This window comes from Pollachius pollachius, assembly GCF_949987615.1.
Source record: "Pollachius pollachius genome assembly, chromosome: 1".
Classification (NCBI taxonomy): domain Eukaryota; kingdom Metazoa; phylum Chordata; class Actinopteri; order Gadiformes; family Gadidae; genus Pollachius; species Pollachius pollachius.
The window spans coordinates 36,534,550-36,558,373 of NC_136934.1; the positions used below are offsets into that span (position 1 = coordinate 36,534,550).

The following is a 23,824-nucleotide window of genomic DNA, read 5'->3' on the forward strand; positions in this document are numbered from 1 at the left end:
ACTAAAAACTCCTGGGGGTTGCCTAGATCCTCCGTGTGGGACAGAACCCCCCCAAAACAACATAACACAACATCCTCGGCCGGGGATCTGGTCGACGACAGGAACCCAGAGAAGTGTGTCAAAAATGTGACCTCGTATCCAAAGATACAGCGGAACGGCACAGAGGAGCACTTCAGGCACCAGGAGGTGCACGAGGAGGTGACCTACGCCGAGCCCCTGTCTCCTCCCAATGAGCAGGAGGCCCTTGAGAAATCTTTGGTTCATCAACCAACTATGGAGAGTCCCGTCAAGCAATCGGTGATCAGCTGTAAGGTGGAGTCCGGATTGAACACTTTTAAAACTGCTTTCAATGCTGAGGAAAAACATCGGCAAATTCCCATAAAAGAAGCAGCCATATATCGTGTTGACACAGAAGAGAGATCAGCACCTTTCTTGGGCAAGCAAAGGGAAAATTATTTACAGCCCACTCCTTTTGATACTTGGGTGGAGCCAGGGCAGGCATTAGGGGATACCTCAGACTCTGAGGCCGAAGCAGTCCTCGAGCCAACAGTGGGATCCAACACAAGTGACCTAGCTTCTGAGGGAGAGCCTGAGGCAAGTATCTTCGACCAGGTGGTCTTCAACCCAGAGGAGAATGCCGCAGGCATCCATGCAGATGGCTCGCTGCTCCGCAAGGTTCAGAGCGAGAGCGAAGATAAGCTGTACCCTGACGGAGAAGAGATGGACACCTGGGATAGTGTCATAGAGAGAAAGGTGGAGCTGAAGAAAGAACAGAGCTCGGAAATGGCCACCCGACATGCAGAACAAGAAGATATGTCAGCAAGAGAGCCAGGGCAGCAAGAAATGACAAAAGTGAATGTAGTTGCCTTTACGGAGGAACATGTTCATTCAAGCTTGATTGTTACACCCCCTGGGACACAATTCAGCGACATCAATCAGGACCAGATCCCACTTTTGGAGCAAGGGCAAGAAAATGTAAACAATGAGGAAGAGGAGGAAGAGGATGAGGATTCCCAGAATGTGTCTGTATCATGGAGGACGGAGGTTGAGAGTGACAGTTACGCACAGGACAATACGTTGGCCGACACCCGACCCCTGATCCAGTACAAGAACGATGAGGCTGACGGAAACAACCAGGCCTCACACTGTGACGATCTGGAATCGAGCGATGGGGAAGACAAGATGGAGGCTGGAGGAACAGGAAGTGGAACCTGGAGTGACAGCAAGTCAAAGAGATTTGGAACCATGGACGATCTGTGCGAAGAGACGGACGAGGACGCAGAGAAAGTGGGCTACGACATGAGCTATGCTCACGGTGACGACCAGGACGTGGTTACAAAGCAGCATGCCACATTGAGAACAGATTGCGAAGAGGAAAAGGAACAGGTTCAAATGATTATGAAAGTCGACCGAAAGCATTCAGATGAGGAGACAGAAGACCTCACCCAGCGGGTGATACCCAAGAAATACTCGAATGTTAATATGGATTACAGTGAAGATTTAGAGGATGTGGACAGACTAGTGGAGCTAGAGTTGGAGGGCTTGTCCACATCCACATATACTGCACACTTTGCACAGCATCAGGCTAGCAAGAGTGTGATAGCAACGTCCATCCAGGAAGCCAAACCACAAGGGGTCGGCGAGACAATCGGAGAGGAAATGTTTATCTGTGTAGAGCATAGCATGAAGGCGCACCAGGAACTTATTTCAACCAGCGCCATAAACGATAGGCCCAATGAGCAGCTGTTCCTTGATGACACCCAATACATTCAGGATGAGGATGAGGAAGCCAGGAATACTCTGGAGATCACAGAAAACAACGATAGCATTGCGCCCATTGTAACAGACGATGAATCTGTTGCCATTGACTTCAATGGGGGGTTTGATGACCAGGAGATCATCGATGACTGCCTTATGGAGCAATCTAACGGCTCAGGAGATGAGTCCCCCAATAATAGCCCATACCGACAACCCATTTCCACAGAGCAGGGATCCTCAGACCTTCAAGATGCCTTGGTAGAGGCAACGGTCTATCATGAGCTACACAAGGCTGAAACTGTGGAGGAATCTGAAGCTCCTCCAAAGCATTCTTTGGATGTTGATACAGACCAACAGGTTTGTTCAGTAGCTGCACAGATAGTGAAATGGGAAGGTATAGGGAACCCTGCTGAGGCTACTGGTCAGTTTGCAGCAGGTGAAAGGTATGAGAATGTGGAAGCCACAACTGAAAGCAATTTGGATTTCCCTGAAGCCATTCAAGACAAGAGAGATACTCTTCAGGTAAAGAGCTCAACAGAATCTATAATAACAAATTATAAAATCAAAAAAGACCTTCACAGTTTCTCCAGCTCAGATGTGGATGCAGATTTCTGGGGTTCTTCTGTGTTGACGGGTGCTAACTATCAACCGAAAACTTCCTATCATGAAGCCACTGGGGAAGTTAGTCCGAACCACAGCCAAGCTGACAACCTAGTTTTGGGTAGTTTTGACAAACAGCATGTAGTGATGGGGATCTCAAGGATGGAGGGGGGCATGGCTACAGGCCAGGTTACTAAGGGAGAGTTTGAGCAGAGGTCCTCAGAGAGGAAGCTGTATGAATGCAAGGATGCCGCTGAGGGGGGCCTGACCCATTCAGAGGACTCTGAAGAAGAGGGCCATTCCTTGTCATCTGGGGAGGAGTAGGTATTCAGTGGTTCCTTTAGCAATAAAGAAACAGTTGATCAAGTTATATTCAGTGCTATTGAAGTGTGTGAAAACATATTGCTGCTAGGTGCTACTGTCCAACTAAAGTTTGCCATTGCTCTGGCTGTTTAACTGTAATAATGCTGTTATTTAATTTCCTTAAGAAATGGTCATTAAAACAACCATTTCTCTTGCTAAAATAACAAGGTATATCGTTCTGTATTTGTTGTGGGCTGAATCAAAGAAATCTTTTCATTGCTACCAAGGGGTAATGACCTATTGACAGAACAAAGGGTTACCTTTGAGCATTTGTCTTATTGATCGCAGCCTAATCTGATTGAGATGAGGGCTGGAAATTCAAACGCTCAGAGGTCCACACCTCAAGAATGTCAAGGATCCGGTGTCTCTGAGGAAATAAGACTAGGCTAGAAGTTCTAATAGGGAATCAGCCTATTACACTCCATTATAATCAACCATCCGCCCTGTGTGCATGTTTCAAGGTGTATCGAAGAAGTAAGTTTTGTTTATTTTAAACAGATTTGTGGGCAATGCTTAGCCCAATACCTTTAAAAACTATACTATTGGAACATTTTAATGTTTGAGGAATTGATGTCATTCTATTGCTTAAGCTACTTAATAAAGTGTGGCATTGCCTTGGTACTAATTTGTTTGAATAAACTGTAGATTCAAGAAACATGTCTATGACTTTGACTGGTACTGTGCACTTCTTTGTTATTATACAGCATATTCCTTTCCTTGTTACATAAACAATCGCTAAGAATATTTGCAGAACTAATAGGGCCTTCTATAGCTACATTAGTTCTGCAAATATTCTTAGCGATTGTTTATGTGCCATGAGGCACTTGGAGGACAGGTAAGAGGTAATTTAGCTACAAACGACATTTAATAAAGGCGTTTGGTTGCAATTAAAGGTATCATATTACCACATTAGAATATATAAAAAACACTTGACCTATGTTATACATTTTGTTGAGTTGCATAACATTATCCTAAATGTTTCAACAATGTACAAACCCAGTGAAATCCATACTTTTATACAAGGTAACGGTCCATTACATTACGAGTGATAACATGTCAATGGCGTCATTTCCCCTTCACCCCCTAACTTCCGGGAACAGGTGAAAACTAATCCAGTAGAGACCTAATGTATAGATATGATTTTTCTAAATCGATCTGGCTTACACAATGTGCTACTATGAAAATTGGTACATGCCAGCCACCAAGCTAGTTCCCACACAAACGGTGTGGGTGTTTTTCTTCCAAAAAAACTATTTTTCCAAGAGAACGGTGCCATCCGCGATACATAGTGTTTCCCAAATACTCACTATATCTCTTATTTCAAACTTATTTCTGTTTCACCAAAAGAAAAATACATTTTAGTCCATCTATGACATTTGTAAACGTTAGGCTACTCCAGTTTAATTGCATTTGAGTTAGGGTTATGGTTTAAGGCCGGTTATTTTGTAATTTTCCTACTTTGTAGAAATGTTGAACATACGATGGCTCTAGAGAGGATTGCTGCTGCCCGATCGTCTCCTCTGCAGGAATACATGCTAGACAAAAAATGTACATAATATTTATCTCCCTTCCCGCCTCAAGTACCACAAGTAGAATCTTATTTTGTGGAAAACATACAGTGTACAGTAATGTTATGAAGTTACAACTGACAAGAAGAAATGCTAGTTGATATATCTTTCAAAAATGTGCCAGCTAAATTAGATAAGCTAGCAAATACAACACATTCAACATAACCTTCACTTTAGGATTTCTTAACATGTCAGAGCCTACTTTGTTTATCTCCGTTCAGGGTAAGGAAATCAGGCGACTCCTAAAAGCTACACCCTTATCTGCTTCCTCAGGGGTTGTTTTTGAGAAGATCACACAACTGTGTATGTGCGTGCGTGTGTGTGTGTATGTTCATGGGAAAGGGCCATAAACATTTGGCAGCCTCTCAGGCAGTGAGGCCCCGGGCGGGGCAACAAAAGCCGGAGCAGAGGCCTCCTCATTGCGGTCCTCCTCCAACACATAGGACTCCACACAAGCCTGGAGAGGAGGTGAGGAGGACACGAGAGGGTAGGGGTGTGCAGGGGGGGGAGAACCAAGCAACCAGAACAATGGATGACCTTGCCTCCCCCCTCCCGTTTGGTCATTCATTTCGCCAGCTCACTGGACAATGGGGGCTATTTCAGACACCGATGGCTGCCCAGAACTTCTCCCCCCGGGAACTGAACCATGCAAGCCCCTACACTCCTCCTCCTGGCCATGGCACACATGTCCTAAAGGCCAAATCTGGTAACAGTATTTTTAAGCATTGCACACTAGCTTCAGCAGCATCATGATCAACTAATAGTCCTCTTTGGTGACCAGGAGATCTGGGAAATCCAAAAATCTTCACATCCGCTGCCACTTACAGTGGCTGTTTATTATGCAGCTTTGTCAAATTGAAACGGGCGACACTGTGTATGCAGATACATCCATGAGAGGACGGCTGTATCCATGGGGACAGAGGGAAGCAGGGTGACTGGTCAGACATCAGGGCTCTCAATAGACTGCCTGTCCAGTATACTGTTCAGGGAAGATGGAAGATGATTGAGCAACCATCTTGTACTGATAATAAAACAGAAAAAACAAATTAATAGAAAAAGGAGTATGTTTGAAGGCGGGCTGATATTTCATTACCATTTGTACTTACTTACACCCTTTATTTTCAGACAGGGCCTAAATGTGGTCTTCTGTGATTGGCTGGTGGTGGGAGACAACTATCACTGTGGTTACCTGTTCATAGGGGATAATAGAGTGATGAAAAATAATTACTTGAAATAAGCATTGACCAAGCATCTTCAGAGAGACATTAGGTATAAAGGATTCTTATTGAAAGCAATCACAACTTGGGCAGTTACGACAAAGGTGTTGGGAGAGACTAAAGTGTAGAGCTAAGGATTGGTCATTGCGGGAGAAGCCAAGGTAATTTGCAATGCAATATGGGGGTGGTGGACATGTCTGCATGAATGCAAGACAACCAAAGAAATCTGCACGGTAAAGAACTGGCATGGCCTCAGTATCAGACCTTATGTCTTAATTACCATTTAGATAGAGAGAGTGTGTGTGTGTGTGTGTGTGTGTGTGTGTGTGTGTGTGTGTGTGTTTGTGTGTGAGAGTATGTTTGTGTGAGAGTGTGTGATATGCACGTCTGCATGTGGGTCATCTCTATGTTCCCCAGGTCCTATGTTCCCCGGGTGCAAAGGCTTAGGGTCAGGGGTCAGGTTAAGGATTATGTGTATGTGTGTGCTCTTATTTACTTGTCGAGTCACGGCGCTAACACCTCTTTCCAAGCTGCTCTGCTCGATGCTAACCATGAACATTGGCATCACAAGCTTGGATGGGCATTGGGTGCTATTGAAGAAGGCATGAGGAAAAGCCTAGTCATGACAGCTGTCTCAGCCGGGCTGGAGCCGGCCCACGCTTGATGTCCGATGTGTCAGACGACATGATCTTAATTTGGAAAGATACAAAGAATCCCGTCATGGTCGCACCGAGCCCTTGCGTCAGCGCTAAAAACAAACCACAGGTTGCACCAGTGCATGAAATCAACGTCTGTCTGTCTGTCTGTCTGTCTGTCTGTCTGTCTGTCTGTCTGTCTGTCTGTCTATCATCGATACCTATCTATCTATCTATCCGTCCATCCATATATCTACCTATCCATCTACCTATAATCCATGTCTATTTATTAATCAGTGAATCAATCCATCCATCCATCAATCAATCCATCTATCTATCTATATAGATAATTTATAAAGCACAAGTTAGTGATTTACACAAGTTTACAATTTGTTAATAATGGTTTATAAACACTTAATAATGCTGCAATTCATGAATTAGCTAGACAAAAGCTTTGGTATCTTTTGTGAGCTTCTCTAAAGGAAGGCCTATTTATGCTTCATTAAGCTATTATTCATTATAATTATAAATGTATCATACTAATTGTATATACTAATTATAAATGTATCATTGCAGCTAGCAATACCATGTAATTAGTAGTAAGATGTAATAGCCCTTACTTAAGATGAAGTCACCTAAATTACCTAACTAATGATTTATAAATTCCTGAAATAATCATAACATAGTTTGTAAATCATCAAGTTGTTTTGTAAATCTTATCTTATTTTCTTCATCCCAATCTTATTAATATTTATAAATGTTTATGAATTGCCTACTAATGAGTATTCATGTAGGAACAATGCTTAAATTCACTAGGATTTCCCTATTTCTACTCCTTCAATCTTTCTATCTATAATCAAAATATATAATCCCAATATATCCATATCTATCCATTTATTTTCCATATATATCATGCATCTCTGTGTCTCAAATGTAGAGAGAGGAGTGGGGTGCATCGGGCTGGCCATGCCCACATACTGATCTGATCACAGGCAGGAAATGCTGCTAATCAAATTACCGGAGAACTGTTCGTCTGGTGGACCTGATGGACCCAATGACCGCCTGACACACACACCACACACACGCACGCACGCACGCACACACACACACACACACACACACACACACACACACACACACACACACACACACATACACACACAGACACAGACAGACAGAGAGACAGACAAACAGACAGACCGCCTTTCCTCTGGATAATAACTGGAGGGGCTGTATGTGTGAAGGCAATTGTCAGAATCCACCCATCTGGAGTTTAGCCGGCAAGGCCCCTAGAGTATTAGAGGCCCCGGAGAATTCAGAAAGAGCGAGTGGGCGTGGTGCTGACGTGTTATTGGCGTTTACCATACGACTAGCAGGACTCCGGGAGCACGGAGTGTAGCTGCTTTGTACTTTTCTGCTTTCCACATATTTCGGATATGTCTAAATTAATGAAGTATTGAAATCGCCGCAAAAGTATTCAACATCACAGAGTTGTTCACAAAGCAGGTGCTCACAGTGTCTGAAGTGGGCAGGGCACCTAGTGGGGACCTATTATTAGGTCCTCAGTATCACTTGAGTCAGGAGTGTGTGTCTGTCTTAGGCAGAAGCTCTCTGCAGCACCCCCCTGCACCCACCAGTTTACGGCATGGGCTCCACAGGTCTGGGATCAGGTCTCTCTCCATGTTCCTCCAGAGAGAGAGAGAGACAGTGGGCATGTGTTATGTATGTCTGGGTGTGTATCCACTTGTGTATGTGCTTCTGCTTTTCTGATCTTTTGTGGCGTCTGTATTCCGATACATGTTGACATTTACAGATGATAAAGCAGAACTAGAAGTATTTTTTTGTTCATGTTGTCAATGTAATGATTTTATGATGGGAAGTCAATTAAGTCAATGCCTGAGCTACTGTATTTCCCTCTTTGGATCTGATTCCACTGTTATGCAATAGTTGCATCAGTTTGTAGTTTTTATTTTTTGAGAGTCTGACCTCTTCAGTTGCACTCGTTGTATGGTCGCCCCATTGCTTTTCACAAGTGAACTTTCATAATTTGGACTACGTTGAGTCGATTAATGGATAATAAATGTAGCCATCCACATATTTGCATCTAAAAGGATAATATAATAAAACTTAAATTGTATCATTTGATATAATGGCAGAAAGTTAACAGAAATGCTAAACTGAACTCAACAGTCAAATTCCATGGGCAAGAAAAGTGGGAACTGGTGGACATTATCAAAATGTTAGAGCCCCTCCCTGTGGTCAATAGAAGTAATGCATGTCTATCCATTAAATATGAATTAAATGTTACAAATCACACATAATCAAACATCGCTTTAGGTCAACTTGTCTATTTTTAATATATAAAATACGGTAAAACATACGCAAAAGGGTAGGGTAAAATAGGACCAATGGATACTTTGGTACAATAACAAACACTTTTTTTTGTAAAAGCAGTATAGAATTTGTAATAACATATCAGTGCATACTTTATTTATGAAAATATACACAAGTTGTATATCATTCTCCAAAAACAAAACAAAAAATATCTTTACAACAAAGAAAAAGCCGACTAGCCGAACACAATATATTAGCTATAATTTATTTAAAAGTTTCAAATTCTTTTGTCTTCTCAAATCTATTTGTGTGGTGTACGGGTGTGTCTGTTATATGTGTGTAACGTATGTGATATTACATTTGATGTTCTAAAACATGACTCATTCTTAACTCTTAACTCTCATTTGAACACCCATGCATTGACATCATTGTGTCTGGTCGGAAATAAATATGTGTTGCGTCGCGCGCCCAACCCCTGCCACCGAGTGTAGTCTAGTTGGTACATCGAAGTAAAAAATTGCAGCATCAAACTGGTCAACTAAATCAAACTTGTTTTTAGCGCCTATGTCCATAGCCACACAAGCACTAATATCACAACAGTTGTGTTGTTTGTTTCATGACATTAAAAAATAAAACAAAAATCGTGCAATATTAGTAACACCCATATAAAAGAAAAACCAAACAGAAAAGATAACAGAAACGAAAAATATATTTATCTAAATCTTTGATAATAAAAAAAAGAAAATAACTTAAAATAATACAAGATGTCTAACCTACACAAAAAAAAGAAGAAATATTAAATAAACTTGTCAATTCCATGACAATTTACCAACAGTGATGGGTGGGATATTGATAATATTGGTAGTTATTAATAAGAATAAAATAATATGAATCACTTATCTGAGAACAGTTAGAATCAAAACAGACTAGATAGAACCGTCTTCACCACAAGTTAACACTGGAAAGTGAGCAAAGACTTTTAAACATCATTATACATGAGGAAATACTTTAGACGGTCAGCCTGAACGGAAGATTGTCTTTTCTTACTCTGCATTTACAGCGACCCCTAGTGTTGTTTAACGTGCCAGGGTTTTGTGCAACACCTCGCTTGGGCTTACAGCGTTCCCTAGCATCACCAACTAAATTACATTTTAGCTGTATCCGTTTGTAACAGAGGCCGTTCTCGCCTCATTTCAACAAGACCACGTCTTGAGTTTCCAACTAAAGCCAGGCTACCACTTCCAAAAAAACGTTGGTGGGAGTCAAAATATATATGTATCTTTTTTTGATCAAAGCTCTGGGCAAAGAAGCCTAACAGTCAAAGTTTGCCTTTCCAAACTGGGCGTAATTAATTAATCTGTCACTCAGACTGTAGGCTACACTCATATAGACTTAAGAGTGAGAGTCTCAGTGTGTATGAGTGAGTGAGTAAATTAAATAGAGAGCGAGAGAGACAGAGACAGAGATAGAGAGAATTATGTGGAGTTATATGAACAACATCTGGGGTGAGAGAGGCTCAAACCGATTATCCAGGGAGTAATATAGGGTTAGTAATATATAGGGGGGGGGGGGGGGGAGGGGTCAGTGAAGTTGATGGAGTAATGACTAATGAGTTGGTGTTGATTTTGGTGGTCTGGGATACAACCCCAAAAGCAATCAGTGAGTGAGAGTTCCAGATACAAAATATCTATGTGATCAAAAAATTATCAATCACAACATAAGTAACAAAACCCCTAGATAAAAAAAAAAGAGTAAAAAATCGGAGTAAATTCTCATTTTCTTGTCGTAGAAACTAGATATGTTTGTCTGCATGAGTGTGTGTGTGTGTGTGTGTGTGTGTGTTTGTGTGTCACTTAAGGATTAGGCTGGCAGACAGTGTCAGCTTGAGGCGAGACGCATTTCCAACGAGGAGGAAGCCATTTTGTCATAAAGTTGGGTATTCGGGGAGGTAGTGTTGGTCATTAAAGGATCAGAATCGACTCTGAGTACCTCTGGCTTAGCGACAAACCCATCCCCATTGATGCCTCTGGAGCTTTTAACAAGCAGATGGATCTGCTTGGCTCCAAGACAAAGTGCTTTTGAGGGTAGAAAAAAAGATTATGAAGACTATTATAAACCATAAAACTTGCACTTTTGACCGTCTAAACCCCTCCTCCACCTACAAAAATTACAAATAAAATCACATTACTCCTACATTCACAAAAAGTGACATCCTTCATAGTCAACAAACCTGACTAGTAGTGATATAATGTTCTTCCTTTTTTTAGTTGGCTCCTCTGAATCTAAAAGTACAAGTGACCAGCGAAAGGTGAAAGGTTATCTATGTACATTACATGGCTTTAATTCATTATACACTCTGCAACTACGCATCTGACACTTCCTCAAAATGGGACTTATTTATATTCATATATAAATTGAAAAGTTGTATCAATGTGTGTCTAAATGTGTGTGTTTGTTAGTCAGTAGGGTGTCTGGGGACATCGTGGTGTGGGTGTGGGGTGTGGGCGGGGTTAAAGTGCACTCCATCAGTGACAGAGGACCTGGCCTTGCTCACTCAAAAAAAGTTGAGTTTCCATGGTGACGCCTCATCCTCAGTTCTCCCATCCTGCCTCTATTGCCCCTTCTGCTGGCCTGGCGCCGCAACACATTACACCAGATATATACACAGAAAAACTTGCTGTCTCCGGCAGAATATATATATATATATATACATACATGTATGTATATATATATAAATAAAGGTTTAATACATTCCCATTGGTCTACTAATTAAGGGTAGTCTCCTAGCTGCTCACCATCTTAATTACTTACATGCACATTTGTTAAAATGTACTTGTATATATACATATATATATATACTGTATATATATTCAGATGAATACCATGTTTCATTTCAGATATCGACCATTTCCTGTTTAGACCTTACGTCATTGGACACACTATGCGCTTTGAACAGTACGATGTAACATGACATTTTAGGAAAACTGCCAGCTAGGAAGAAATGGGTGCACACCCTCACACACCCACACAACCTGCTCAGCACGTCGTAGACATGCTGTTGGCTAGATAAGTGAAAATATCCCTGATTATGTATCTATACAAGCTATGCAAGATATATAGTCTTCTATTTAATTCTTCTTTTCCATGGCAACCATTATTTTCTTTACAGTTAACTTACATGGTTCCGATTACTGATTGGACGGTGGCCGGAGAGGGGAGGCGGGTCTTCTGGCAAACGTACCAGTCAACTCCCGAGATGGGCGAAGTCAGGATTCCAGCATCGTTTAGTGTCTTCATGTACTCCAAACCAAAACGAAAAACATCACAACACGATCAAGTCACACGAAAAAAAAAGGAAACATGCTCAAAACCAAAAACGAATGAAGAAACGCCCCCCAACAAAAAACAAAAGCAAATCCTACAAAACAGCAACGTCGTGGCGTGGTGGTGGTGGTGAGAGATCACATCCACATGGTTGATGGATACACACACACACACACGCACAACAGACACGGTCGGCTTGCGTTGGAGGTTAAAGGTGTGTGTTTGAGACACATACGCACAGACACACACACACACACACACAAAAACTGAGCAAACAGATAAGGGCGAAGGGGCGGTCTGAGGCCAGCCAACACGTCTGTGGGGGTCAAAAGTTTACCAGCACGGGCCTCTGGAGAGCAGGTGCTACACCATGGGAGGGGGGTATTGGGGGTCTTTGGGGGAACCTCCGCTTGCTGGTTGGACAGGCTGGACTTCAACCCCCGCCACCGGAGCCTACCCCCACGACAGGTTCCAGGGTGGGATTCTTCTGGTTAGTTTTTGTGAGTCGGGTGTGTTTTCTTAATGGATAGTATAAAAGTTACCTGGCGTAAGAGCAAGGCCTGTCCAATGTCTCTCTCTCGTGCGTTCTCTCTCTCTCTCTCTCTCTCTCTCTCTCTCTCTCTCTCGCTCGATGTCTCTCTCGAAGGATAAATTAAAAAATAAACCTTTCAGGTGGATTGATATACAGTCTATGTCATCCCTGGTTTGCGGTGGCTCACCCCTTAATACATGTGTTTGTGTTTGTTTCTGTGTGTTTGTGTGTGTGTAAAGTGGGAGGGGGACGAAAGAGTACACAAAAGAGTAAACTACAGCACATATGTAAGCACGCACATTGTCCCAGAAAACCAACACGAGTACAAGTGTGCACCGGTGTCCACGCGTTTCATATGAGCGAGTGTGTACTACCATGCGTGTGTGACTGCGTGCGTGCGTCTGTTTGTGAGTGTGTGTGTGTGAGTGAGTGTGTGTCGGTGTGAGGTCAGTGTGTCCTGTGTGTGACAGCAGATGTGCAGCGAGACGGCAGGTCTATAGGTGTGTATGCAGAAGGGTGGGGTGGGGTCAGGAAGCGTTGGGTGCTGGGGGGTCTGGGAGGGGGGTGGGGGCATGTACACGATGCCTTGAGCAGGCCACACGTCTCCATCCTTCGTCCTTCCTCCTTCATCCGTCCATCCATCCGTCCGTGCGTCTGCAGGGGGCGGGGGGCGGGCTCCCCGGCCACCGCTCTATGTCACCCAGGACTCCAGTCTCATCCTCTTGACGTTGGCCCCGTCCTGCTCCTGGGGGTCCGCCGACGAGGGTCGCAGGAGGACCATGGTGTGCTGCTGCTGCTGCTGCTGCTGCTGCTGCTGCTGCTGCTGAAGGGCCCCCTGCTGGTGGTGGAAGTCCAGGGGCCCCCCTCGGGCCCCTTCGTCCCGGTCGCTGCCGCCGTCGTACGAGCTGGCGTTGCTGCTGAGACTGTTGACGGGCGAGCGGCCCTGGGCCCCGGGCTCCAGCCGGAGGGCCCCGGGGTAGATGGACGAGCCCAGGCCACTGCCGCCGCCGCCGCCGCCGCTGCCCCCGTGGTCACGGTTGGGCGAGACGGGCTCCGACTTGATGTTCACACTCTGGTTGGTGTTGACGGTGAGCGTGGCACCCTGAGGTAGGTGACCCACCGGCCTGGGGGAGGAGGGGGAGAGAGAGAGAGGGGGAGAGAGAGAGAGAGAGAGAGAGGGGGGGGGGGGGAGAGGGAGAGAGAGAGCGAGAGAGAGAGAGAGAGAGGGAGAGAGAGAGGGTAGAGAGAGCGAGAGAGGGGGAGAGAGAGAGGGGGAGAGAGAGAGAGAGAGAGAGAGAGAGAGAAAGAGCGATAAGACATTGATTATTATTAAAAAAATTTACATGCTTTGGCAATGTAAACGTGCGTTCCCCATGACAATAAAACCATTTTAATTCAACTGAATTGAGACAGGAAAGAGGGAGCGAGAGACAGCGATAGGGGGAAGAGAGAGAGAGATAGAGATCGAGAGAGAGAAAGGAGAGACGGAATAGAAATACAAACTGCGACGACATCTAGCGAATGAAAAAGGACAAACTCTTCTTTGTTTGAGTGCTACGTAACCAAATGTAAAAGTATGTCACCAATTAGATGCAATATTCATCCTCCTAGGTTCCCATTAAGGGGAGCCAACCTGCATTAATCTAGCAGCCGGTAACTGCATTACATCCCGAGCCTCATTAAATGACAAACTCTTAACAGATGAGGCGGCGGCTGATGAAAGTCCCCTCCAGACTAGAGAGTGGAGAATGGAGCGGGCTAAGCAGCAGGGATCCTCCAGCGCTCTCTCCCAAAGACACACACACACACACACAGACACACACACACACACAGGTATTAATGACCCAAGCCAAGCTGCGACGACTGCACCGCACACACAGCAGCGATGGCAGCAGTACATCGTGGACACGGGGGCAGACGTGTGCAGGCAAACAGCAGCTCATAGGTGAAAGCTGGCTGTTGTGAAGCCATAGGACATCGATGTGGGAGGGTTGGTTGGCTCCAGTGCCATGGGGCGGGGGACGGGACGGGACTTCAAAGCGCTGTTTTCCGTCTGTACTAGCGCTCAAAAAGCTGTCCGTCCACACCTAATACCCTTCGTTTCAGTTAATGCCCCCTCTCTCTCTCTCTCTCTCGCTCTGTGCCCAGAGCACTTTAGCCAGCCACCTACCGCCTGGGTCACAATCATACATCAGCGCTTTCACAAACCCTGTTACTCCCGGTTACACACTACAGGGCACCACAGGCGCTCTCCAACTCAACCACTTCCCAGACACTTTTCTTTTAAAGACTTGTTTGGATTTTTGTCCACCTGCCGCCAGGTCTCAGAACCTCCCCCGAGCCCCACACACACACACACACTAATCCTAACCTGCATTGAACCACCCACCCACCCCTCATCTACAAGTCCCCCCCCCCCCCCCCCCCCCCCCAACACTTCTGGTGGGAGTCATGCTGCACCCGACAACTGTTATGGACTCTGGGAGCCATCCTGACCTGACGATGTCTCTGTCTTTCTCTGTCTGTCTCTCTCTCTCTCTCAGCCTGACACAGGGATAGAATTGGAATTTGAATCTCCCAATTACAGCACAGAGACCCCTTAGGACATGTTCTGATAGGGCAGATCAGGAACACGTCCACAACCACTCCAACTCTGCATCAATTACCGCCCCGACCGGGGGAGAGACAGTTTCACATCCCATTTCACCAGCCACTAAATTGCTCTCTCTGTCTCTCTCTCAGTCGATGACTGTATATGTATAGATATAGCTATATATATTTATACATACACACACGCACGCACGCACGCACACACACACACACACACACACACACACACACACACACACACACACACACACACACACACACACACACACACACACACACACACACACACACACACACACACAGCCAGAGTCCCCTGACATCGGGCCAGGTTGTGTGTCGCTGTGTGCGCCCACTTCATCAGCGGTGATCTGTGTGTTGTTCTCTGCCAGCGGCAGGTAGATGAGTTATGGTGCCACGGGGGTGTCGTTACCATGGCGAGGGGGAAGGAGGGAGGGAGGGTGGGGGTGAAAACACTGGAGTCAGCAGCCGGGGTGACAGTGATGAAGGCAGGAGCAGCGGGCTAGCCGCGAGCGCTAACGCAGCAGCTAGAGGCAGACAGTTGGGTGCAGCACGCCGCGGTAGGCTACAACTCCCCCCCCCCAAGCGCTCTGCTTCCAATGATGGGGGGGGGGGGGGGTCAATGAACGATGATGAACGATGCCATTGCAAAACCAGAGTTGAAAAGTCAGACGCTTTGGCTTCATTAGCATTGTTGGTGTGCTACGTGCTACCAAGGGTAGCACGTAGTAAATAACGTGTAAATAAAATCTCAGAATGTTAATTAGAGGGGAACATGGTTCTGGTACTTCGCACACATGTTTAAATGTACATGCTTTTTTTTGGGGATACATTCTTGTCACAGATCTTTTTTTTTAATAGTGCTTGTAATTAGAAAAGAGTTGATCCAATAGTTTTGCCTTACTAATGGTTCACTGACAAAACTTTTGGTTTCGACCTGACATGGCAGGAAGCAAGGGAGTTACATATATGACGGAGACCATTTCAGGCAGCCAGCGTGCAGACAGGTGATCAAAAGGTGAGAGGTTGGAAAGAGAGAGAGAGATAGCGAGACAAAGAGATATTAAGATATATATTTAGAGACAAAGATAGGTAGATAGAGAGCGAGAGAGCGAGAAAGTACAGTACCAGCAGAGACCCTCCTCCCTGCCAAAGAGCAAGTTGGACTGAGAGGCCAAGCTGTGGAGGCAGTAGAGAAAGAGACAGCACTCCTGAAAACACTGACAGAGGAAGTAGAACAGACTGACACAGGAAGTACAACAGACTGACACAGGAAGTACAACAGACTGACACAGGAAGTGGACGGACTGAAACTGTAAATACGATCCGATTGCACACATAACACTTGTCCACTAAACTATAAGGATTAAACTAGGATGAGTGTTAAAGGTTATGATTCTGTAATCCTTTAAAAATAGTTATGGTGCTTAAGAAATGTAAAGTTAGTTACAATGATTACAAAAATTGTATCGATAATTAGAAATTAGCAGCAGTTAAGCAATTAGTAATTAAAAGACATGGCTTCCAAGGTGTCAATCTGTTTTAGGCCACTTGCTTCCCCACCAGGTTGCAAACGGGTTGCCCTAAATAGACAAATAAACCACCGCAATATGTACTCTACATTCCACATGCACGTAACATATAGCAAAAGCAGCACAAGTTGGTACCACAGTTGGGCTGCCGCAATACGTTGTATACATCTACAATCATTTTTGGTTAATTTTGATTAGTTTGCTTTTATCAATGTGCATTTCATTATTTATGAAATGCTTCAACTGAATATAACAAGTACTTTCCTGTGACACTAGAGCAAAGTTATTAAAGTGTTATTGTTGCACTAATGTTGTTACGTGGAACCGTTTAACATGTGATGCTGTAACGTGTGACGTAACATTTGAAGTTGTGATCATGGGACGTTGTGACGTTATGATAATGTAACATGTATGCAATGTAATTTTCCGGCGTAGAAAATGGTTATCTGCGTAAAAGACAGCGTTATGACAACAAAAATACGTGTTTTACGTAGATTTATATCAATGCACTTAAAATATTTTACCTAGTTTTGAACCTTTTGGCCATCTACAGTAACGTGTGAAGTTGTCACGTGTGACGGTGTATCGTCTGCCGTAACGCTTGACGTTTCACAGAATTTGACCATTTCCTGCTGATCGATCCTGCGTATGTTATTCATACGTTATAGTCATAATAAGGATGGTGGCAAGAGCCAACGCCGACACCAGCACCCTTAATCCTTCCATAGGGCGGTTGGATTTAGAGTCGGTACTAAGTGAACGCGTGTCTTCTGGCCCTGAACACAATCCACCAGCCCACCACTCAGTGAGCCATTCTTCTCCAATCACAGCGGAGACAGCGGCCAGGGAACATTGACAGACAGAGACAGCCCGGACAGACGGACGGACAGACGGACTGACAGCCTGATTGACAAGAAGGATAATACCAGCAGCACAACCCGGGAAAAAAACAACCCCGCCCCCCCCACCCCCAACCGAAAAAATAATTAAAATGACGTACATCGCAACGTGATTAAAAAAGAAAGAAAGAAAACAACCCAAAACAAAATCCACATTCATGAGCTCCACAGACGGACTGACAAGGAGGCCGACACACAATCAGAGGAACAACGTCGCTGCCAGAGAGATGTCCTCCTGCCGCTGACTCACAAGCCTCTCCCGGCCCTCACACATCCCGCTCGGCGCAAATAAAGACTCCCAGAGAAGCATGGGCATCCGCACAACCAATTTCTTATGCCGGTAAACAAATCAAAGCTCAGCTGGGATTTTTCTTCTTCTTCTTTTTTTTGGGCGAAGGGCATTTCTCAACGTGACATTTACATTTAGATTGGCGGCCTGCAAAGCCCGGTCAACAGGTGGGCCCGCCAGGGGGGTTTAAACGAGCGCATAACTGCACTGTGACAGGCCACTCCATCCTCTTGGAGAGAGAGTGAGAGAGAGAGAGAGAGAGAGAGAGAGAGAGAGAGAGAGAGAGAGAGAGAGAGAGTGAGTGAGCTAGAGAGAGAGAGAGGGAGAGAGACAGAGAGAGAGAGAGAGAGAGAGAGAGAGAGAGAGAGAGAGAGAAAGGAAAGAAGTACGAAGGAGACTGAAGGAATTTAAGGGAGGTATCTGGGGAGCGAGAGAGAGAGAGAGGGGGGATGGAGGGCATTGGAGGGAAGGGTCTGGTGAGAGCGGGGGATGAACTGTGGGGGGGAGAAAGGTAGGTAAGGGGGTTTCGAACAGCGGGAAAGGGAGCAGAATTGATTCCCTCCCTTGATGTCTCCTGCGGCGGGGTAAGGTGTGGATGACAGCCATGCTCAGACTCTCCGCCAGGCTTTCAGTCAGCCCCCGTTACGAGGAGCCCTCGCCTGGCCTCCGGGGGCTGCTTGGGAACCGCATCAGCGAGGGCCCCAAGCGTTCAGGGAGAGGCGCTCACAGTGCGGGCCCAGTTCTCCCCGAACGGCCCGCACCGCCTCGGTTCTTAGCGACATGTGTTCTGTTTGTTTGTTTTTAAAAACAGACTCGGCGTGCGGTGTGCACAGCACAGGTTTCCAAACACATGTCGTCGTTGTCGGAGCAGGAAGCGCTTAAATGCTGCTTGCTGTCACAGGCAGCATTTAAGATGCATGCACAGCAACCTGCTCCGTAACTCGACAGAGTACCACTCCTGTTTTTTCATTTTTTTTTTGCAATTTATCACTCGCCATGCATCTTAAGCTGTTTCTAATATGAGACTGAAACCTTTAACAAGCAGAAAAGTTTTCGCCTGACAAAACTATGGTTGTAAAAGTTTGCATATATTGCATCAGCCTAACTTTCTCATTTTGACACGGGCAATTCAGCAGCTTTTGGTTTGGCTTTGTCGGTCGGCAGCAGGCAACACAATACACATCGACAGACAGAAACATGGCAGTGCCCCGTTCAGCACTGAAGGCTAAAAGTCACCTCAGGTTAGCAGCAAAACTGGAGATGCAGTTAACCATCTCCCCGTTCTGTTTTTCTGCACCCCACATGCTGTGGACACAAGAGTGGGGGAGGTTGGGAGGACAAAAGACATTAATTAAAAACCTTGTAGCTACCCTAGCCTAGGCTTCTCTCTAGCCTACACTGGACACAAGTCAGCCCTAGCTTCAATGCTAACAAAGGACCCTTTTCTTATACATTGTGGCTAACACGTAAAACTACGCTCACATTAAACTACCGTCCTCGCAGGTGGGCTAACAGCCCAGCCTCACTGCAGGAGGCTAAATCAGATGCAAGGGCTTTGAGTGGGATTGTGGTATCAGAGAGAGAGGGAGAGAGCTATCTAGGTCACCATAGAGATGAATCAGCCACAGCTAGGTTGATAGCGCGGCTTGCACAAGAGAGGTGCTTCAAGTAGGTTAGACTGATGTGTTCTGGTTGGCGCGTTATGAAAGATCACACGCGCATATGCACACATACAACACACACGCGTACAAACATACACACACATCCTTGGGACTATATCTTGTAGGGCCTGTTTCTTATGGGAACTATGTCCTATGGGGACTTTTTCTTCTCTATGTTTTGCCCTAAAATGTGGTCACCAATGCCATTTTGAATGCCAATGCTATTAAACTTTTGAGCCTATAAAGCAGACAGGAAATGGAAAATCCAGCTCATTGATATATTGATTGCGTGTGATGATGGTTGAGGGAGAAGAGAACTTACACCAAGTTGTTGAGCGACGCCAAGCTTATCTGGGACTGTTGTTGTTGTTGTTGTTGCTGTTGCTGTTGCTGTTGTTGCTGGGTGACTGCAGGTTGCTGTTGCCAGGCAGCCATGTTGCCAGGCACCAGTCCTGGAGGAGTGAAGGTTTGGAGCGCTGTGAGGTCTGCACTCGTCAGCTGGTACTCTGAGACGCAAAAGATAACCAGAGAGACAGAGAGAGAGAGACAGAGAGAGAGACAGAGACAGAGACAGAGAGAGAGAGAGAGACAGAGAGAGAGAGAGAGAGAGAGAGAGAGACACACACAGCAAGAGAGACAAAAAGAGAGTGATAGATGGATACAGAGACAGAGAGATACAGGGAAAGAGAGAAAGAAAAGAAAACAGGAGGACAGAGAATGAGAGAACAACAAAGAGCAGAGAGGAGAGGAGAAGAGCAGAGAGAAAGAGGGAAGAGGTTGGATTGTTTTACATCATACAACTTTCTGCTGCATCAATATTAATTGGCGCTAATCCATATTTATGGGTCTTTTGAAGTTGAAACATTTCACAAGCTTTTCTATAATGAACAAAGTGAATATTCATCACAGTTTGGGTGGGTGGGGGGTTAGGGGGGGCCATGCTGTGGTGTGTGTCCAAGGTTCTGTTCATGGTAGCCAAGGAACAGATTACAGGAGAGCATTTAGCCTTCACTTGTTTTGATGTGGCTTCTCCCTCAAGCCTCCTTTTCCAGACATATAAACATGCGACTAAGGAAATAAACATCGGCCAGCACCAAAAAGCACCTGGTCATTGGTCAGACAACAGTACCCGGCCAGAGATTACCAGATAATCAGATGAGGATCATTAAGTGGTTGAATGGGCCTGACGAGTCAATGGGAAAGCAGGGTTTCCCATTAATGTATCAGACCGTGGCATCCTGGCACAGTCTAACTTTGACTGACACAGTCTCCCAGTCTCAAAACAACTGAGTGTAGGTAAAACTTCCCATTTTACCACATTTCCAATAGCTGAGACTCTGGTCATACAATTGAATTCATCTTTTAAAAGTAGATATCAGTTGAGGACCCTTTGTCTAGGCCCAACAGCAATTTGTTGAGAAATGTTTTTTTGTATGTTCATCTTAAACACTTATGACAGATGTTGATAATCACAAATATGGTAGCGTGATGACGTGAAAACACTTTTGGTTAAAATATATATTTTTGGAGACAAAAGTAGTTTGGTTAGATTGAAAATGAATTTGGCTTCTAAATTGTCCTCTAGTTTTGTAGGTAGGCCCTAGACCAACTCACCTGTGTTGTAGGCTGTCTGCATGCCTGAGAAGGGGGCTAGCAGACTGGGCGTTGCCACAGAGACCACGGGTGTGGTGAGAGACTGTCCCACCTGGGAGCTGCCTAAGCGCTGGCCGTTCTGGAACACAGAAGGGAGTGCAGAAAGTGATGTCAAACTGCTGATAAGCATACAGAGACAGGGCCAGGAGTAGGCGGGAACATGTATTTCAACAGCGGGGGCGGTTCCATTTTTCAACTGAATACATAAAGAATTTTTTTTCAAACTTTTCAGTGTTTTCTTAAAAAAAGGAAAAAAGGGGGGGGAAAATGGCAGGGTCAACCACATGTGGGACTTCAGCTTGTTGCTACAGCATTATGGCTGATGGTCGAGGGAAAAAAATGAGTTTGGGAACAATCCTCCTTATTTTGACCTTGTAAGGCATGAGTGTAGGAATTTACAGCACATGACTTCATCCATTTTCAACAGTAACAGCGTTCAAAGCTGGCCGAGCGCGGACCTGCACTCCCTCTTTGCTGACACAGAACTCCACTTGAATCAGCACAAGGAATGTAACAGCTTTTGAAATGTTACACAAATGCACTTACTGGAAGTTTCTTATTATTATTGATAACATAAATGTAACGCTAGTTAATCCTGGAAAGAGGTCTTCTATGATCGCCGACATAGTAAACAACTATGCCATTTTGCGATTGTTACTTAATTAAGTCGTAATTTAGAGAAATAGTTAAATTAAGAGGTAAAAAAGAGTTAAATCCTGTGTTTTTGTTAAATTTAGTAGTATTTGTCCTGTGAATATGAATAACTGGACTGTAATCACTGACAGTAGGTGTTTATTTTTTCCAAGCGCTAATCGCTAAAAGCTAACAGCTAACAGCTAGCTTCAGTCCAGGTAGCATCCCAGACCCCTCCTGGTACAATTAGCCCCTTCTCCACGGGGGTCTTTCTCCCTTCCATTCACCTTCTTCACAGCAACATCAATGCTTAAGATGAAATGAAACAGTCACGTCGCCATCAGCCCCGTTGGCAAGGCAACGCGGTCGCCTGTGGCCAGGTGCCTGGTGCGTGCTGTGGCGTGGTAATGGAAGCTTCTTGAACGTCATGCTGACAAAGAGATGCATGCATCGACCAGACCGACAGTGGTCTGTGTGGGTGGAGGGTGGGGGGTTGCAATGAGGGAGTGTTCATGCTGGGAGAGCGTGATCGTTGTGCGTGTGTGTGTGTGTGTGTGTGTGTGTGTGTGTGTGTGTGTGTGTGCGTGTGTGTGTGTGTGTGTGTGTGTGTACAAGTACAATTAGGCAAGGTAAGGAAACCCGGCATGAACAATATTTAATGTGTATTCAGCTATTGTGTACCTTATGTGACGCAGGTGAAATAAGCCTTTTTGCCAACCTTGTTTTTTTAGGTCTATGAGGCCGGTCTGCAGTATTTTGTGGACATTCGGTCGATGCTGTGGAAATAATTGAAAAAGTTCCCTAAAAAACGCACATGGTTGCGGTTGCGAAGTTTGTGTCGCAACTTTACCTCCATCATATGGTGTGTAAGGCGACTGCTTTTTTAATAATGAAATATTAATAATGTTCATTACGTGTGTGTGTTTGTGTGTGTGTGTGTGTGTGTTTTTGTATGTGGGATTGTGTGCATGTATGTTGGGGCCTGTGTGTGCGTGTGTGTGTGGGAGAGAGCAAGTGCTATGGGGGACTTCAGGATAGCTAGCCATCAAGGCATGACGTTAACCCTGTATCCTTGTATCAGCCTCTTTTTGGGTCACCGACTTCATGCCATGCTGCGTTACAACACCACCACAACCAACCCAACCTCATTCTCGTCACACCCAACCATGCACATGCTTTGTCTCCTCTAGCCAATCTGATTCAGGCTGCTGGGTCACCGAAAGCCCGCCCTCTCTATGACATGTCATTTATCTTGGCTGTGTGTGATTGTAGGATTGTGTATTTCTGTTTTGTTTGAATCAAACTGGTTTGACTGGGCTGCAAAGGAACTTAAAACAAGGTGTCATGAACATTACAATATCCAATACAAGACCTAAAGAACCTTAAAAAAAATGTTGCACAACTATATTCCTAGATGGATGAAGTAATAGTGAGTACAACTGAATCTTACTCCCTTAACACAGACAGAAGGGAGTAGCACAAAAGCAGCAAAAAAATTGGGGTTTAATTCGCCACATTTTCCCTATGCTAGCTGGTTAGCATTGCGCTCATCGGCTCAGCCAAACCAGAAACCTCAGTTCCTTTTGGTCCACCGGAAGACAGCAATAGTCTTATGTGGCGACAATGGACGTCACAAGCTGTTAGTCAGACGACACCTAACTACCACTCTGCTGTCTGGCAGTGAAGAAACTAGCGCTCCGGTGGGAAAGCTAGCACTACATATCACAGTCAATCCCGAGTGAACGTTTTTCTTTGTGTTTGATAGGGCATGTGTCTGTGTGTGAATGGGGTGTGTGTGTGTGTGTGTGTGCCCTGCGGAACCACACCCGTCATGCCAGTGGGCGCGATCACACTGCATGCGCGAGACCTAGCATACGCCACACGCGGCTCGGAGAACTAGCAGTCTGTTCTTATTCACCTCACTCACCAACTCCAGCTCCTCCTCTGTCTGCCATAGGTCGGGGGACAAGGGTCGAGGGGGGGTAAAGATAGGAGAAGAGGACGACCAGTTTAATATTAAAAAAACACAAAAACATTGTTGTAACATCCTTGGTGAGAAGTCACTCATGTGACGGAGGAGCTCCGACCAGAGCCACAGCGGCCGCCAGTCTAACCAGTAGAGGGCGTGGTAGTGTGTAGCGTTGCATAGTGGTGTCCCAGTGTGATAAACAGGGTTCTCTTTTCTTAGGAATTACTTT

The 23,824-nt window shown here is 45.1% G+C and overlaps 2 protein-coding genes across 4 annotated transcripts in view; one reads left to right on the forward strand and one right to left on the reverse strand.

Moving 5' to 3' along the window:
- nes (nestin) overlaps window positions 1–3,365 on the forward strand; it is a 7,926-nt gene extending 4,561 nt beyond the window's left edge. Inside the window, exon 4 of the mRNA XM_079753645.1 lies at window positions 1–3,365. This exon is cut by the window's left edge and continues 119 nt beyond it. Coding sequence (XP_079609771.1) covers window positions 1–2,682 — 2,682 coding nt within the window. The 3' untranslated portion in view covers window positions 2,683–3,365.
- Window positions 3,366–8,492: 5,127 nt separating this feature from the next.
- mef2d (myocyte enhancer factor 2d) overlaps window positions 8,493–23,824 on the reverse strand; it is a 58,726-nt gene continuing 43,394 nt past the window's right edge. For 2 of the 3 annotated variants that reach the window (XM_079747821.1, XM_079747819.1), the window contains 4 exons: window positions 20,955–21,072; window positions 19,663–19,846; window positions 18,916–18,984; window positions 8,493–13,455 (listed from right to left, as the gene is read on the reverse strand). In XM_079747821.1, coding sequence (XP_079603947.1) covers window positions 13,023–13,455; window positions 18,916–18,984; window positions 19,663–19,846; window positions 20,955–21,072 — 804 coding nt within the window. In that variant the 3' untranslated portion in view covers window positions 8,493–13,022. The remainder of the gene's footprint in view (window positions 13,456–18,915; window positions 18,985–19,662; window positions 19,847–20,954; window positions 21,073–23,824) is intronic. The other variant, XM_079747820.1, reaches the window with a different exon arrangement.